Source organism: Poeciliopsis prolifica, unplaced genomic scaffold (assembly GCF_027474105.1).
Source record: "Poeciliopsis prolifica strain line A6 unplaced genomic scaffold, Auburn_PproV2 SCAFFOLD006, whole genome shotgun sequence".
In the NCBI taxonomy this organism is placed as follows: Eukaryota; Metazoa; Chordata; class Actinopteri; order Cyprinodontiformes; family Poeciliidae; genus Poeciliopsis; species Poeciliopsis prolifica.
The window spans coordinates 652,620-668,915 of NW_026562381.1; the positions used below are offsets into that span (position 1 = coordinate 652,620).

Genomic DNA, 16,296 nt, shown 5'->3' on the forward strand with positions numbered 1-16,296 from the left:
TTGAGAACTATAGATGTGAAGAATGAAATTTTTGTATAAACATGTTAAAAAGAAAAAAAATTGAAACTTTTCATAAAATCAGTTCAGATTTCTGTATCTGGAGATCTTCATGCAGTTTGATACAGAACATTAATGGACACACCTTTGAGAATCACATTTATTCTATTAAATAGAATTTGTTAAAAAAAAAAAAAAACATCACAAACTGAGTTTAAAAGTTTACCCATAATTGCTTTTAGTTTCAAAAGTTGCTATGAGAGTCTGCAGAAATCCACCATGATTTTTAACAAAAGTCATTGCAAAGGTTTGTCGGTCTCTAGAAAATAAAAACAAACAAAAATTGGCTTCAAATAACCTGTTAAGTGTAAAAACAATAAAACTGAGCTGATTTAAGTTGATCCGGATGCAGGAAAAGCCCTTTACCAATACAGCGAATCACAAATGGTCATGTATTAAAGTGTCAAGAATGGTTTAAAACCTTTAGAGCAAAAATCTAGAAAAAATATTTTTAGAAACTTGATTAAACCTGAGATTTAGAGTAACAATTTGACGTTCTTTAGTTGGTGTTCTTCCAGTGAAGCTTGCCAAAGTCATTGCTGATTGGCGTGACTGTCAGCAGAGCTGTTCCAGAAGGGTTTACTTTTAAGATGAGTTTGCTCTCTTTAGTCTGCACTCCCATCTCTTTATATTGGGGGAGGATTAGAGTGACGTTGCACTGGGGGTCACAGACCTTCCAGCCAGGGACGCTGCTCATGCTTAACCCCCGAGGACCACCGATCTCCTGCAGGTTGAGGACGGCGACAGCCAGGCGGTTTTTAGATAGAGGTCTCTCCCAAACTTCAAAACTATTTCCCTGCAAAACAAGCCAGATTTATTGGCCTTCAAGAGATAATTTCATGTCTAAAACTGTTCAGAGAATGAGTAGATGAAGCTGAAATCTGTGTTTTCTGTCAGTTTTACTCCCACCTTGGCAGAGCGGTGTCCCTGCTTGCCCAGCGGGTCCTGGCTGATTTCTATGATTCGTCTGTTCTGCAGCAGCTCCTTGGATCGAGGACAGATGTCCCGCAGATCATTAGACATGAGCAGAGGGGCGGCCATGATGGCCCATAACGCCATCTGAGACTCCTGCTGGTCATGACTCAGTCCAAAGTTCCCAATTACAAGCTGGAGAAATGGATCAGTATCATAAATATGCAAACTTACAAAAGCACGAACAAGCTTATTCTCTGATATGAACAAGCCCAATATTGTTGTTTTATAAGTGATGTATTATACACCCTTGAACAAACTAGGACAGGCCTATGGGTTAGACAAAGCATGTACATTACATTTTTTGCACAAAATCATTCTTAGAGAATGACATTTTAGTTTCCTCACTTATGCCTATTTTAAGCTCCTTTCAGAATGAACTGTTTTCGTACAAAATGTACAAAAAAGTTAATTTTGAATAACAGAAGTAGAAAAGTTCTGATACAGAGAAACTTCTTGGTATTTGAATGTTTTGGGATCAAATTGAAAGATGTGTTGAGTACCATGTCGGGGTCATTCCAGCCCCCGGGCCCAGCTGAGGGGACAATGATGTCCTGATGAGAAGCAGTCCAGTCCAGGATAGATTTGATCGAATTCCACGAGTCAAACACGTCGTTGAAGTTGCGCCAGTGGTTGCAGGTCTCACGGATAGCGGTGTAGTTTGGCTGGAGGCAGAGAAAAACTAGTATATTTTAAAACACCTTAAAAAGGATATGAAAGATGAATTTTCCTCACCTTCTGGAAAGGCCATTCATACAAAGGCCACTCACAGGAGTATAGGATACTTCTTCCAGTTTTGTTCAAAGCTTTTGACATCTTTATGTAGCCTAAACCCAAAAATTAAGCAAGAAGAGAACAGAATGACCTGATAGAAATAGACACAATCTCCTTATATTTTTAAATAATGGAGTGGATGGGCATGCATGCTTTGGCAACACAGCTTACAATTTAAATGAACATTAACTTAAATCCTGAAATTAATTCTTACCCTCCGAGCAAAGTCCATTTCAAGTTACACCCATCAAATTTAAGCAGGTCCACATCCCAGTCTGCGAATGTCTGAGCATCAGTCTCATAATAACCCAAACTGCCAGGGTATCCAGCGCAGGTTTTTTCTCCCACATCTGCATAAATACCCAACTTCAGGCCTTTCGAGTGGACCTGAATGAGGGAAAACATAATGAGATGTTCAAACCAGCAGGTGGCAGTGTTGCGCAGCTTAAAACTCAAAAAGCCTTTGCTGTCCCTTCCAGCTAAATGAAGAGTGAAGGGATACGAAAGCTGATCAGAGCTCAGTCGAAGGTGAATGGAACTAAAATTGGGACAATACTGTAAGAAAAGCACACATTTTGAGACTGAGGCAAAGATTCACCTCCCAAAGCACAAAAATACTAGACTTACTAAACATATACTTACTGTTTTTAAATAGTAAGTTCAGTACAGATCAACACACATGCCCCAGGCAAAGGCCAGAGCTATATCCAAACTGACATTTACTGAGAGGAATGGGCAAAAACATCTGAAATTTATAAAACCAAGAGAAAAATATAATGTATAACACCTGCAGTTGTACAAAGAATGATACTACAAAGTATTGACTTAGGAAGGACAAATACATCCATCCATCCATTTTCTAACACCCTGGTCCCAAGTGGGATCAGGAGGGGTGCTGGTGCCTATCTCCAGCTAACGTTCTGGGCGAGAGGCAGGGTTCACCCTGGACAGGTCGCCTGTCTGTCGCAGGGCAACACAGAGACAGACAGGACAAACAACCATGCACACACACTCACACCTAGGGAGAATTTATAGAGACCAATTACTCTATGAAGAGAAAACTTCATGTTACAAAAACTCCAATGAAAGAAACAAAAATTTATGGTGGTAGCATAAAATGCAGAAATATTTCAAGATATAAAAATACTTTTTAAAAGGATTGTGACATGCTTCTCAATCACAAACTTACATGGTGGTCATTCTGCAGCCCAAATCTATTAAACATCCCATTATTTTCACTTTGTGGTTTATTTATCATAGCAGTAACTCACATAGTCGGCTAACTTTTTAATGCCTCCCGGGAATCTTTTGGGGTCCGCCTGCAGACGGCCTTGCGCGTCTCGCTGGTGGGACGGCCAACAGTCGTCGATACAAACGTACTCATAACCGGCCTCTTTCCAGCCATCCTTCACCATCATGTCCGCCATCTGCATGTACAGACGCTCACTGCCAAGGCATCGGGAGGATATAGGCAGGGCTGTCAGTTAGGATTCAGGTGCTGAGAGGTATTGGGATGAAAACATGTCTCCAAAACAAAAACACATTGTATATATAACAGTGTATCTGGATGCTGCCACATATGAAGTAACACAGTTATCAAGATTCAAGGCACTGACATTTAGGGCCTTGCTTCCTGAATAAAAATGTGGCAATATTTATTTATATTTGAGCTACAAAAAGGAAAGATGAGTAAATATATGAAATGAAATAGAATTGATAGTCATGACAAAAATATAGAGAGAATAATGTGTTTGATAGATTAGATAATATAATGAATAAAATGATATTAAAAGTGGAAACTTCAGATAGTTTCTATGTTCAAAATCCAGTTGAAACTTGAATGTGAATAACTGCTTTTTATTTTTATTTAACCATTTTTCAGAAACTTTTAGCCTAGTCTAAGTATTTACATTTTAAATGTCAACCATCCTGTTGATCCAATCAAATCAGTGTGGGGAAATATAACCACCATGAGGAAACTTTATTATGTTTGAATCGTTCAAATTAATCTATAATCTAATTAAAGGAACAAGTAGTTGCTTCCTCGTTCCTACCTGATGCAGTTGTCGGGGTCTGTGTCACAGTCCGTGTTACACATGAACCTCTCCCAGTGCAACCAGCCCATGGTGGGTTTCAGAGCCAGCCCGTTGTCCAGCGCTTCTGCTGCGGGACTCAGGAAACTCAAAAGTACGAGGAGCAACAACATTTTGCTCATTTTCACCCAGAAAGGCAGCTTTTAGCAGCGACACCGCTTACTGGAAGGTGCTTTTGTTATTTCCTCGTTCGGAACGCAGTTGTCCCGCCTCCTTTTCTTGATTGATAGTCAGACAGACCAATAGGATCAAAATGCGCCTTCAGTGGGCCAATAACGTTTCGCTACAAATGAGGAAGAGCTCTCTGTTAAAGTCAGGAAAGGTGAGAAGTCAGGTGACATGACTTGTGATTGCTATAAATGATAAAAAATAACAAAAAGGACAAATCAGGTGTAACTGCAATAACTATCTGGGGTATTTTCAGAAGCTAACTTCATACTCACACAATACAAAACCACATTTTAAAAAAACTTTACCTTAGGTAAGGTTGAATTAATATCATCAGATAAAACTATATAGATAAAAAGCTCCAGATTTAAAGCAAAACAAAACATATTTGTTGTGTAATACAAACTGTATTTTGAAAAAGAAGAAACAGGACATGCAACTTTCCTTTCTTCAGAGATTTTAAGAGCTCACTGTATTTCAGTCTTTTACTATTGAATAAAAGAGCCTTCATTCCTGCTTTTTATGTATTTTACTCTAACTAATTTTAAGTAAAATTTGAGACATAGTAAAAAAATAAATATCAGAACCATATAAAAGTCTGTGTGTAAAGCAAAGGACTTATTGAAGGAGTCTTAATCATAAGACAAATTTTGTGCTACTTTGAATCTCTTCCCCTGCACAGAACTCTGAAAAACAAAGCAGGTCTGAAGGGAAGATGGATGGATGGATGATTCCTAGAAACCTGACAAACAGAAACCAGTTGCTGGGAATTATCAGATCAAATAAATTGACTGAAATCAGGGGAGAAGCGGCTGTTGTTTTAAAAAAAATCTCTAAAAAACCTTCAGTAGACATTGGCGTAATTTCCCAGAACTTCTTCAAAAACCTGGTTTATTGGAAGTAAAATAATGGTCAGACTCAGAGTGCTTTATGCTTTACTTTAATTGAAAATTGCTTTGATCTTGCAAAGGTTCTTTACAAATATTTGTAATGTTAAAACCAAACCCTCCACACCGATATTGACCCCCAGCTTTGTCCAGTTAGAAACTTTGATGTTTACCCAATTTTCTTTGCTAAATGACTCAAAGCATCTGTGATTAGAAGTTTTCAACTTTTGCCATTTATTCCCCAAACTGAATTCAAATCTGGACCTTCAATAAACTGTTCTGTTGTAGCTCTGGCTTGATGTTTAGTTATTATCTTGATGGAAGGTGAACCTCTGCCAAACTCTCAAGTCTTTTATAGATTTTAGCATTTACGATGACAAGCATCCCTGTAGCATGATGCTGCCGCCACCATGTTTCCATGTGGAGGTGGTTAGCCAGAGTTGAAGCTTTTACTTTTCTACTTTTTCCACTCTTCCTTACAAGCCGAATTTAATTTAATCTTCAGTGTTTGGGGTCACTGTGGTAACCCAGTGTTGTTAAAAACCCTATTTTATTTTTGTTTTTTAGTTGGATTCACAGCATTTTTCATGTAAGCAGTCAGCTCTCACATTGCACCCAAACAAAATAACGTTTTCCTACAATCCACAAGTGTAAAAGAAGAATTTGTGTTGACACCCTGGGTGTTTATTTGTGTTTGTCTTACAGCAGGCAGCAGGACTGACTGAAAATGGTCCAATTTATCCCGCTGGTCCCCGAGGAGCCCAGATAATAAAACTGCCACACACACTGCTTGTAATAACATACATATCGAAGCTGCTTTGGACTGTTTAATAGCTTGCAATGGAAAGCAATCATTTTTCCTGTATTGATGTAAAAAAAATTATAGATCTGTTTCTTAATTCAGCAGTAAAATAGACACCCTGCTACTGAATGAAATTAATCCTGGACATTTCCATTTGTGAAGTTGTCACAGATCTTCTCACGCAGAGAGAATGATGAGCTTCGTAGTTATTGCTCTACCTTGCTCTTTTTACAAGTAAAGCTGCTGACGTTTTATTTGCAGATGAACTTTTTGGGGTTTTGCCACGCTAACAAACTAGCTACAGGTTTTAATCAAACCTCGGATCAACTTGACAGCCTATCATTGATAAGAGTGGTTAGTGGTTGCTAAATGTAAAGTTTACAGCAAAACATTTGTTCTACAGGTATTCAGTTAGTGTTGTCAGGAATTTACTGTGAAATGTAGCCATTCAAAATAAAATGTTTTAGTGTTTTTTTAACATAGATTTTAATAAGGTGATGTTATTATTGATTAGTTTAGTTTTATTATCATATTTATGTTGGTTTATAAGTTATATAACCCTTTACTGTTCAATTAACAACACATTACCATTAAAGGACTATATTTTGCCTTTTTTACAGCAATTTTTTTTAAAGAAGCTACAGATTTTTTATTTTTTATAAGTTATTAAAAATTTATTTCAAAATATTAATATTTAATAATGAAGCATGTTTTTCTACAATAGTTTTCAGTGATAAAATATGTTTTTTACAGTACAATTTAAGGTTACCAAACCAATATACTGTTCTGGAAGGTATATTCATTTGGTACATTCCTGGCAACCTCAGCTGCTGATATTTTATCACAATTTCAACATTTACAGTATGCTTCCTTCAGTAAAAAAAACAAAAAAACATTTTATTTAATTTACTTTGATAATTTGTCATTTTTCCACAATGAGAAAAATTATGAAACATAAAACAAAACTAACTAAAAAAGTGTAGGATAAAGCAATGCCTTTTCTCTTAATTCTTAGAAAAATCAAATAATGAAATAAACTAATACGCTGAAAGTTTACACCTTGCATTAAGAAGGATTTCCTTTTGAATCTCAACAAGGTTTTGCATGTTTTTAATAAGGAAAAAAAAGGGTGCTCATTAAACTGATGTAAGATCTTGACTGCGCTTCTCAAACCCCACAGCTGGCTGTATGTAAAAGAGGGCAGTAATGAACACAAAACATGACCTTTCCTCAAAATGTCAAGGGTGCCCATTTCATCTCTAAACATTATCAGAGGCTTCACCTAGGGACAAGCCTGATACAAACAATTTGTCACATGCTGCAGTTCACATCAGAGCCAGTGAGAGAAGCCTTTGAGGCTCTAAATGTCAGATTTCAATTTGACTCTGCCCTCCTTCGCTGATGGATGGGCCAATACGGCTCATCTAAATACTCTGTTTTCTTCTTGTAAAAATAAAATGCTGCCCACTGTTGAGATAGACACCCTTGTTCTTGTTATATAAAAGAGCGGGGTGCCTGTATCTTTACAGCAGTTAATTGAGATTGTTGACAGATGGGCAGCCCCTGCGCGTTGTCTTGCTTATATGGTCCTCTGGGGATTTGACACCAATCCATCATGCTTCTTTCTTCCCCACTGTCACATAATTGAAGAGACTGTCATGGCTGACTTATGTGAGCATCTCTGTTATGAAGTGTAGTTGGGTGAAGTAAAAGGGAGAGCGTTGTTGTTGTGTGTCTTTCTTGCTGAGAAGTTTCATTATTGTATGGATCTATGGAGACAGATAGCAGTGCGAGTAAATATCATCAAAAAGTTATGCTTCCATGAATTTAATCCCCACTCCATGGCTCACGTAATCTTAGTGGGAAAATCATTTATTGTCATGTAATTTAGCTACTTAAGTTGTTTATTTGAACATCTCCAGGGAGGGAACCCACATTTACTGATGCTGCCACTTTAATTAGGCCACTGTTGGCTTGACAAATCTTTAGAAGCAATTTGAGTTGTTGAGTCCTCATTGCTCACAATAGTTTTCTATTCTAATTTTTGGTTGTGTTTTAATATCAAATGTAGGCATTGTTTTATCCATTTTACTTACAGGTGTTTAATTTCAGACTGAGGCTTACATGGACATCGCCAGACTTAAGAATAGAGTTTTCTGAGCCAGCAGTAACTTAAAAAAAAAACTGACATTTGACTTAGGTGGAGATGCTATCAAACATATTTTAGCTCTAAAACCATTTAAACATAAAATAATTACTTGCTGTCACTTTTTCATATTAATGCCCTTACCATTTTAGTGCAGGTAGTTTTTTTGCTGAAAGAAAACAGTACTTTTTGTAGAGTGTGATTTCTAATTTTCAGTATTGACGTTGTTTATATTGGCAATTTACAACTGTCAAATCAAAAACTTGTTTGCAAACTCTTACACGTCTGGCGTGCGTCTTAATGCTTCTCTATTTCTTACTCTAATTAGTTTTGACAGGTGACAACCATTTTGGAAAATAAGTATTACAGTGAGTATGTTCATTAGATGATTTTACTGAGGATATTGCTTTCTTGTTGCCAATTATCAGCTGCCATACTGAAAGCTTTTCCTGCAGTGAGTGACGCAGGTAAAATTTCCCCTGGTTATTTTACCTCTTCACCACTGTTTATTTTCTTCCTAGTTAGGTCATTTAAAAAATAGATAAATATAAATTAATAAATGTTAAATCTAACTAACAAATCTATTTATTGTATTTTTACTCACACCTTATCTTTTCCCATATAGGCAATTTTACTGCTGTGGCAGCAACTTCATTTACTAGTCATTCCTTTACATATGGTATGCTTATAAATAGATTACAGTAGTCAACTTTATATTGTAAAAATCTATTTACAGAAAACTGGCCAGCCTTTCCTGCCACTGAAGTGTGAGGGCAATGAAGTATTTAGCACATTACCAGAGTTCATACTACTTTAAACCAATAATTCAAATCGGCAGGATTATGCAAAACGTTAACAAAAAGTATTTATAAGAATCACATTGCTTTTTATTCTGTTAATTTAGAAACTCTGAAAAATCTCCAGCCTGACAGAAATCTTTTAAAAACATTACTTGAAAAGAGTTGAAGTCCAAAGTTGGGTAAATATTACCCAAATTTTCATCATATGATATATATGATGAAATATATTTTTATTGAAGATTCAGGGGCTTTTTAATTAAAGAGAGCCCTTAAGTATATTGTGATTAGAAGAAAAGACTCAATGCTTTATGTGAGTCTCCAAACTGTGCAGTAGATATTTTAATTAGCTTGGTGGTGCTTTATTCTTCTAGGAGAAAGTGTAATTAAAACTCATACAGTAGATGTAACATCTTAAAACACATTCACAGTAAAACACAAGCACAACCTCCTTTAATTCCTAAGTTTTATTGTTAATAAAAATAAATCTATTTATTATTGCAAACCTTTTGTAACCTGTCCTTTCATATGCTTTTTACTCTTATAGCCCTGGGCTATGTAGAAGTTCTTCATTATGACAGATTGAGCCAAAATGATCTTTTTCTTTTTGTGTTTCAAATGAGAGTTACATAATATATTGCAACTTAATGTCAGCAATTTTATTCTCCTAGTTTTGAGCTCAGTAGGCATTTGAAATTAACCTATTTTAATCTGAGAGTGGTCGTAAACATTACATAGTGATTCAGCCCATGCTTTCCAATAGTTTCATCCATCACTGTTTAGAGGAGGGATGTCCAAAGTGCGGTCAGGGGGCCATTTACAGTCCTCTGGAGGATTTTGGTTGTCCCCTCTGAGAAATCTTTAAAGTCAAATTAAATCTTAAAAATTTTTTTTAGCAAGTCAGCTGTTAACACAGGAGAAAGACTAATTAAACAGCTGTGTGTTGTTTGTAAGAGTTTTAAAGTTGCTTCTGAAGAAACAAAAATACCTCTGGAATAATGTGCTGTGACAAAACGAGACAAAAAATAGAGACATTTGTCTAGAATACAAAACCTGCGTGTCAAAAAGCCAAGTTTTGAGGAAAGATGATTATTTGGGCTTGTTCTGCAGCCACAGGAGCTGGACTCCATGCAGTCAGTGTGTCGACTCTGAGCTCTGCTGAACACCAAACCCTTAAATGTGACGCCATCTGTCCGATTGAAGCTGAGGCCAGGTCAAAACTGGGTCATTGGGACAAAAATCCAAAGCACAGCAGTAAATCTATAAGAGAAAGGCTGAAAAGCAAAAAGACCAGCATGCTGCAATGGACCATTCAAAATCCAAATGTCAACAAAACTGAAATGCTTTGGCAGAGCCTTCACAAGGACAAATATCAGTATTCTTTTCTTCATAAAAATGAAGAAAGGAAGAAACTAAATACAGACAAAATATAGTAAATATACCCTGAACTGATGCAACAAGTAACTTCTAATTTCTTAAACAACTATGTGTGGAAATATTGATAACTCTATTAATCTTCTGTAACAGATTAATGGAGTTAATCACACAAAAGATCATAATCAATTACATTTTGTTGCTGATGTTCGATATTTTTTGTGCAGTCATTAAATGCGACCCCAGTCACACTTTTGTGTCAACCGTTTACGGATGCAAAGTGACCCCCGTGCACAGGAGAACGTAGACGTCACACACTGGTTACAGAGGTAATAGTGGATGCAGCCGTCTGTGGATCAATTTTAAAGTTATTCAACAATGAGAGCGTAGAGCATTGACACAAGATCATAATAAGACAAAACAAATAAAAAAAAAAGAAAGTCAAAACTAATAGACTGGCCTTTTGTGGACCAATGATGGCAACCTCTGTAGGAAAGTCCAAACCAATATGGGTTTGTGATGTGATGCACTTCAATGACACAGACATCTTTCATAAGTTTGTAATTTTCATAATTATAATTTTCAGTCATTGTTTACATCCTGATTTAGTGAATCTGCCTTCCTCTGGTGCAGAATTATGATGCATGTGTCAACTTAATGACACAAAAATCAGATAAAATGCGACAGCAAATGTTTTGAAAATTATTAGATACATATCCAATTTAGTCCCACTTGTAGATGTGGCACAAATCCTATTTTCAGTGGATGAAAAGATTGGAATTGGGTCATTCAGACCGCCGTGAAAATCTCGGATGTGGGTTGCATTTGCCTGCTGCCTGAACATAGCCATCGAAATGAGCGAGAGAAGGATTTGTTCTGACTCTCCCATCCTCTCCACGACTAAGTGGAAACTTTCTTAGCACCACCTCAAAATCTAGCATCTACAGTTTTCCTTATCCCCATTCATGAGGGTACAGCCAATTAGTGAAATAGAAAACAAACATCTAGCATTGCGCTTGGGTATTTCAGCTTCCCAAGGTGCATTTTTTTTTTGTTGAATATTTTAGATATGCTCCATAAAAGAAATCTGCGAGTAGACAGATTTTCATTGAGTTGATTGCCATTGTGGTGCTGCTAGAGATAGTCACCTGCTCGCTGCGATCCTCTAAGCTATGAATGTGCAGGAAAAAGGTTCATGCATGTGTGTAGACCTAATCTTTTGCTTGATGTTCATTCAATTAATGATCTCTACATGTTTGTGTAAGATAAAAATATGCAAAGTCAATGAAAGCAAGTATTCAACTTTTTCCTTTTATTAATTTATAATCTGTTGTTGATTATTTAGATTCTTAGTATTTCTACATACTATTATAAAATTATAATGTTATTCAGTTATTTTTAAGCATCACTGTGGGAAGTGTGGTCATTATTTCTGTATATTTCCTCCAATTCCCCTGCAGAGATTTAGAAACAGTTCTCGGGGCAAGTTTTTCTTTTCATTAGACCTTCGTAATAAATTATTTACCAAATGCATTATTTACTACCTCATAGCTGAAGGGTTTTATCAGAAGAAGCTCATCTTTTGCTGTTCAAATATTTTGAGATATTCTTTCTTTGGTGTTTTTGTTTTTCAGAAAATCTCAAATGACTCGTATCAGACAATAACTGACAATTATCTGACTTTTGCAAACGCATGCAAAAAGATGCACAACAATAATCTCACTGTGATTACGTCTTAAATGTCATTTACAATGATGTTAGAGGCAGGCACAGCAGCCGACTCAGCGCAGGCTGCTACAGTACATTTTGAGAAAATCCATTTTAATACCAAAATCAATAAATGACTCAGTCTGAAGTCCTTAAAAACTTCAAGAGTACACAACTACTGACCTTTAAAGCTGTCTGGTTTGGCTGGAGCACCGAGGATCTGCCAAGACTAATCCAGGCCTTAAGGAGCCTCGATGATGCTCATTTTTACAGTAATCAGATGGAGCTGTCTGTTGTGTTATGTAGCTGGCGAACAAAGTGCTCTGAAAAATCTATAACCAGCAAAGAGACTATGTGTGTTTCTGTCAAAATCACTGATTTGTTCAGCCTTACCTTGTATAGATCTGATATTCATTCTGATCGTGAATGAAGGACTCTTGCAGAATCAGTAAAAGGTGTCTGAGCTGGACGGAGTTCTCCATATTTGGATTAGATAATTTCATTTCATTTGGTTGTTTAATATAAAATAGGTGATAATACATTTTCTGTATCGGTGAGTGTTGTTATTATTATTTTTAAACTCTCTCTGAGATCCAACAGATAACCATAAAGAAGGTCTAAGATGTTTATCTTTTCCAATGACAACTACCAACCATTTAGATACTATTTCCCTTATCCAGAAGAGCAGAAAAGATGTAAATATCTTACATATTTAATATTTTACTGTGAGTAATGTTATTCTTACTGAACTATTTAAAAGTGCATGTGCAAAATTCTTTACTAGATTAAAACTTGATTTAAATTGATGCTCTTTATGTAAAGCAACAAACAACTAATCATGTTAAACAACAACAACAACCAACATTTGAATTCAGTCCTTTTATCTTTCAGTGGACTTGTCAATATAATAAATCTGGGTGCTTGGCTTTTCAGCCTGAACCCAAAACTAACCTGCCAACTGAAAGCTCTGCTGTCAGTTTTATATTTGAAAGAACTGTAAACAAAAATAAAACAAAAAGTCTCTGGTGAAGCGCTCGTTTTGACACGTTGTTGAGTTTTCTGACGACCGACTACATGTATCAAGAATGACTTTAACCACTTACTGTCTGAATTTATTTGCAATTATTTAAGAAAAATAAATTATTTGTATTTTTGCTGTAAAATAGACACTCTGATAAGTTTACACTCCAATACATGATCAACTTGAGCACAATAAACAAATAGGAATGCATATAAAATAAATGGATAAACGTAAAACAAAACAACCATAATATTACATCAGTAATAGATTAAAGGTCTCAAGGTTCAAGGATGCTTAATATGAGCTAAAGATGGGCTCATTTATGTGAACATGACCCGTTCAGCAAATCAATTCAGTGAGATCAATAAAAAAGCTCTGACAGAAATCATCTGACATCTAATAAACTGAAATAAATTAGCATGTTATTTGCTCTGACACATCATTGTTTTGTATTTCATTGTAGGTTTCCTTTGTGTTGATGTTTTCATGTATTTAATTAAAGTAGAAATGGATGGAAGGAGATGTATTTCAACTGAGCTGCCAAGAAAAAATGTTTTCATTTCCAATGAGCTTTAATTAGATGATAAAACTTTTGGTACGTTGTTTTACTTTTGGTGTAATATGTGCAGCATGTTTTTTAAAGATTTGCTCGAAGACCTCAGAGGGATTTAGTATAGATCAATCATTTTCCTGCACAGCAGCACTGAGAGCCAAAGGACGTTTTTCAGGCCTCCGTCTGTGCCACTCGTGCTTTTTTCAGACAGTGACCTTTTATTTGGGTGTTTTCTTGTTTATGAAAAAAAAACATCTGCAGGATATTTAAGATTGAAAGGAAGAGCGAAACAACAAAAACCTTTTGGTGGATGAAATGTGAATGAAACAACCTTTTTATCAGTTAAAGATCTTTTTTAGTGCATTACATGTAACATATTTGCAATGGAGGAAATACTGGTATTATCTTATTATTTAGTATAAACCAGAATAGCCTGAGAAAAGCCAGAATATGGCAGAATTAAAAACCATTCATATCTTCATTTTCACAGATTCTTAAATGTGGCTTTAGTTTCTTTGAGCTGAAATTTCTCCTAAATTTTTCATTTATTGTTAAAAAATTCAGCCTGAGTCTTCTTGGAGACTCAGCTTTTGTATTACCCGAGAAATTCTTCTGTAGCTGCAGGAGTTCACAAAGTCTCAGGTTACCATGAACCTGCAAATTGATTTCTCTGGGTTAGTTTGGAGCCGCAGAGCACATTTTTTATTCTCTTTGCTTCAGAAAGAAAAATAAATATTGTCACGCACATCATTCCGTACCAAAGGAAGAGCTTAACAATTAAACTTTATGCAACCCTTGTCATCAAATTAATGATAAGGAATTAAAACAGCAAAAGCTGATGTCTTCTTGTTCTCTCTAAAGCATCACAGGACATTTATAAATACTGTGGAAAAATATACACCGTGTTCCAAATTATTATGCAAATTGGATATTTTGTTATGCTATTAAATTTATAGATGGTATTATGTGTCAGGGCTCTTTGAATCACTATAATTAATTTCAGAGATCTGGGTTGATTAGTTTGTCTGGTGAGCTTAATTAAAGGAAATCTACTTAAGAAGGATGTTCCACATTATTAAGCAGGCCACAGGTTTCTAGCAGTATGGGAAAGAGAAAGAATCTCTGCTGACGAAAATCATCAGATGGTGTAGAGACGTAAGACAAGATAAGAAAACATTAGATATTTAGCAAAAACTGAACTGATTTTTGACTGATCTAGAACAAAGATGGATTCAGATAAAGGCATAATGAGGAAGGTTTCTTTTAGACAAATTCATTGGATTAAGAGAGCAGCTGTTAAAATGCCCTTACAAGCTTGAGGTGTTCGAGTAGCACATGCTATTTGTATTTTTCACTCAGAGTAGTAAAATCTCAACCTAAAATTGTTGAATTTTTGAAAAAAGTATAAAAAACATTGTATTTCAAGGAGAACTGAAACATTCATAGAACCAACTCAAGGATTTCTCAAACATGAATGAGATTCAAAATCGTGAAGGATATTACATCCATTTTGTTAGTTTTATAAATGTGCAATATAGTTCCAGATATAGTTCTTCCCCATTAATTAATGTTTTAATTTCTTTCAGTTAACGGAAATATTTGCTCAGTTTCAGTTTTTATTTCGTTAGTTTAGTTTACTATAATAACCTTGCCCGTTGACTGGTTTTTGTAAATGGTGACAGATAAATCTGAAGTGGTCTGTAGGGAAACAGGCTCCAGCTTGAGTGACCGTTTTCCCTTTGTAGTGCTTGACCAGTATCCATTTAATGTTGGGTAATGTTGCGTTTATGGATGATTAAAACTGCGGTTTGAAATATTACTGGGGACGTTTTGAAAGGCTTCCTATGTTACCTCATTACACTTGAGTGGAAAACTCTGCAACACTTGAATCAAGTGGCAAAGGCATAATTGGGTTTAAATGAATTTTTAACCTGTTGGAATGGGTTTTGTGTATTGAAAGGTGCTAAGACTTTAATAGGCCTGTTAATATACCAAGCGTTAATGAGGAATTAGTGTGTTACTGCAAAGCCTTTTCACAGCACCTTAATTATCTGACATTGAGATTAAAGGTTGCAGCTTATTTTAATTGTGTTTGCATTTCTGAGTTTCTGAACCTTCTGTAAAGGTTTGCTGTTAAAGGTTCGATTGTTTGAAGACGACAATTCATCTGAAGTAATAAAATAAAGCAGATGTGTTGAGCTTGAATCACTCCAGCAACAAAACTTTGATATTGAAAACAGACGCTCAAATAAATCAGTTTTCTTCATTTAGTTAGTCACAAGGCCTTTAAACAAAAGCTTCAGGGTCTTTTTGTAATAACTTGAGTTATTCAAGTTGAGACAAAGTTTTTGGATCAAGACAAAAGAAATTATTGATGGTAAAAAGGAAGGGAGAAGAACAATTGTTTTTTAATAAGCATGCCACTTCAAATACATATTAATATAAATTTATATAAAGAAGTGCAAGTATTCACACAAAATTCACTATTAATTGTGAATAGGAGTCAAAACACTCTAAAATAGGAGAAATGACCTGGCTGTGATTTATTTACATGATTACATTTAGTATGTAATGGATTTTATGAACTAAAGATGTAATCAGAGTAAGAAATGAGACAGATTTAATGGTTGGAAGGCTTGCATTCATGTATGTTAATGTCCTGTTTATTTATTATGTTAATCAGTGCAAATAAATTGTCAAACAAGTTCTACATTATAAAGAACCTTCATCTCCAAGCCATTCTGCTACTAATATACGACCCAATATTAATAATTTTCTGTACAATGAGCTTGAAATGATTACTTATCTTTACATCGAGTATATTTTCTTTAATTACAGATAAAATATTGCAATTCCTGAGCATAAAAGTCTTCAAAAGCATATAGTCACTGTGGACCTTGTAAATTGCAGTAATAAAAATAGTGCGGTACAAAATATCGCAGGTA

General features: G+C 35.5%; 1 protein-coding gene across 1 annotated transcript; it reads right to left on the minus strand.

Annotated features, from left to right (window-relative positions):
* Window positions 1-22: 22 nt before the first annotated feature.
* LOC129360723 (alpha-galactosidase A-like) lies at window positions 23-4,098 on the minus strand. The gene is made up of 7 exons (XM_055031105.1): window positions 3,858-4,098; window positions 3,075-3,249; window positions 2,018-2,190; window positions 1,765-1,858; window positions 1,533-1,694; window positions 967-1,164; window positions 23-853 (listed from the first exon to the last, which is right to left on the minus strand). The coding sequence occupies exons 1-7, from the start codon at window positions 4,016-4,018 to the stop codon at window positions 557-559; spliced, it is 1,260 nt and encodes a 419-aa protein (XP_054887080.1). The 5' UTR covers window positions 4,019-4,098; the 3' UTR covers window positions 23-556.
* Between the last annotated feature and the right edge of the window lie 12,198 nt (window positions 4,099-16,296).

What these genes read in the sequence shown, in the direction of transcription:
- LOC129360723 (XM_055031105.1), bottom strand. Translation starts at nt 4,018, where the DNA reads ATGAGCAAAATGTTGTTGCTCCTCGTACTTTTGAGTTTCCTGAGTCCC. An exon ending in ATGAATGGCCTTTCCAGAAG is followed by an intron (nt 1,695 to 1,764) that starts GTGAGGAAAATT and finishes CTCTGCCTCCAG; the next exon opens with CCAAACTACACCGCTATCCG. An exon ending in GCTGGAATGACCCCGACATG is followed by an intron (nt 1,165 to 1,532) that starts GTACTCAACACA and finishes CCATTTCTCCAG; the next exon opens with CTTGTAATTGGGAACTTTGG.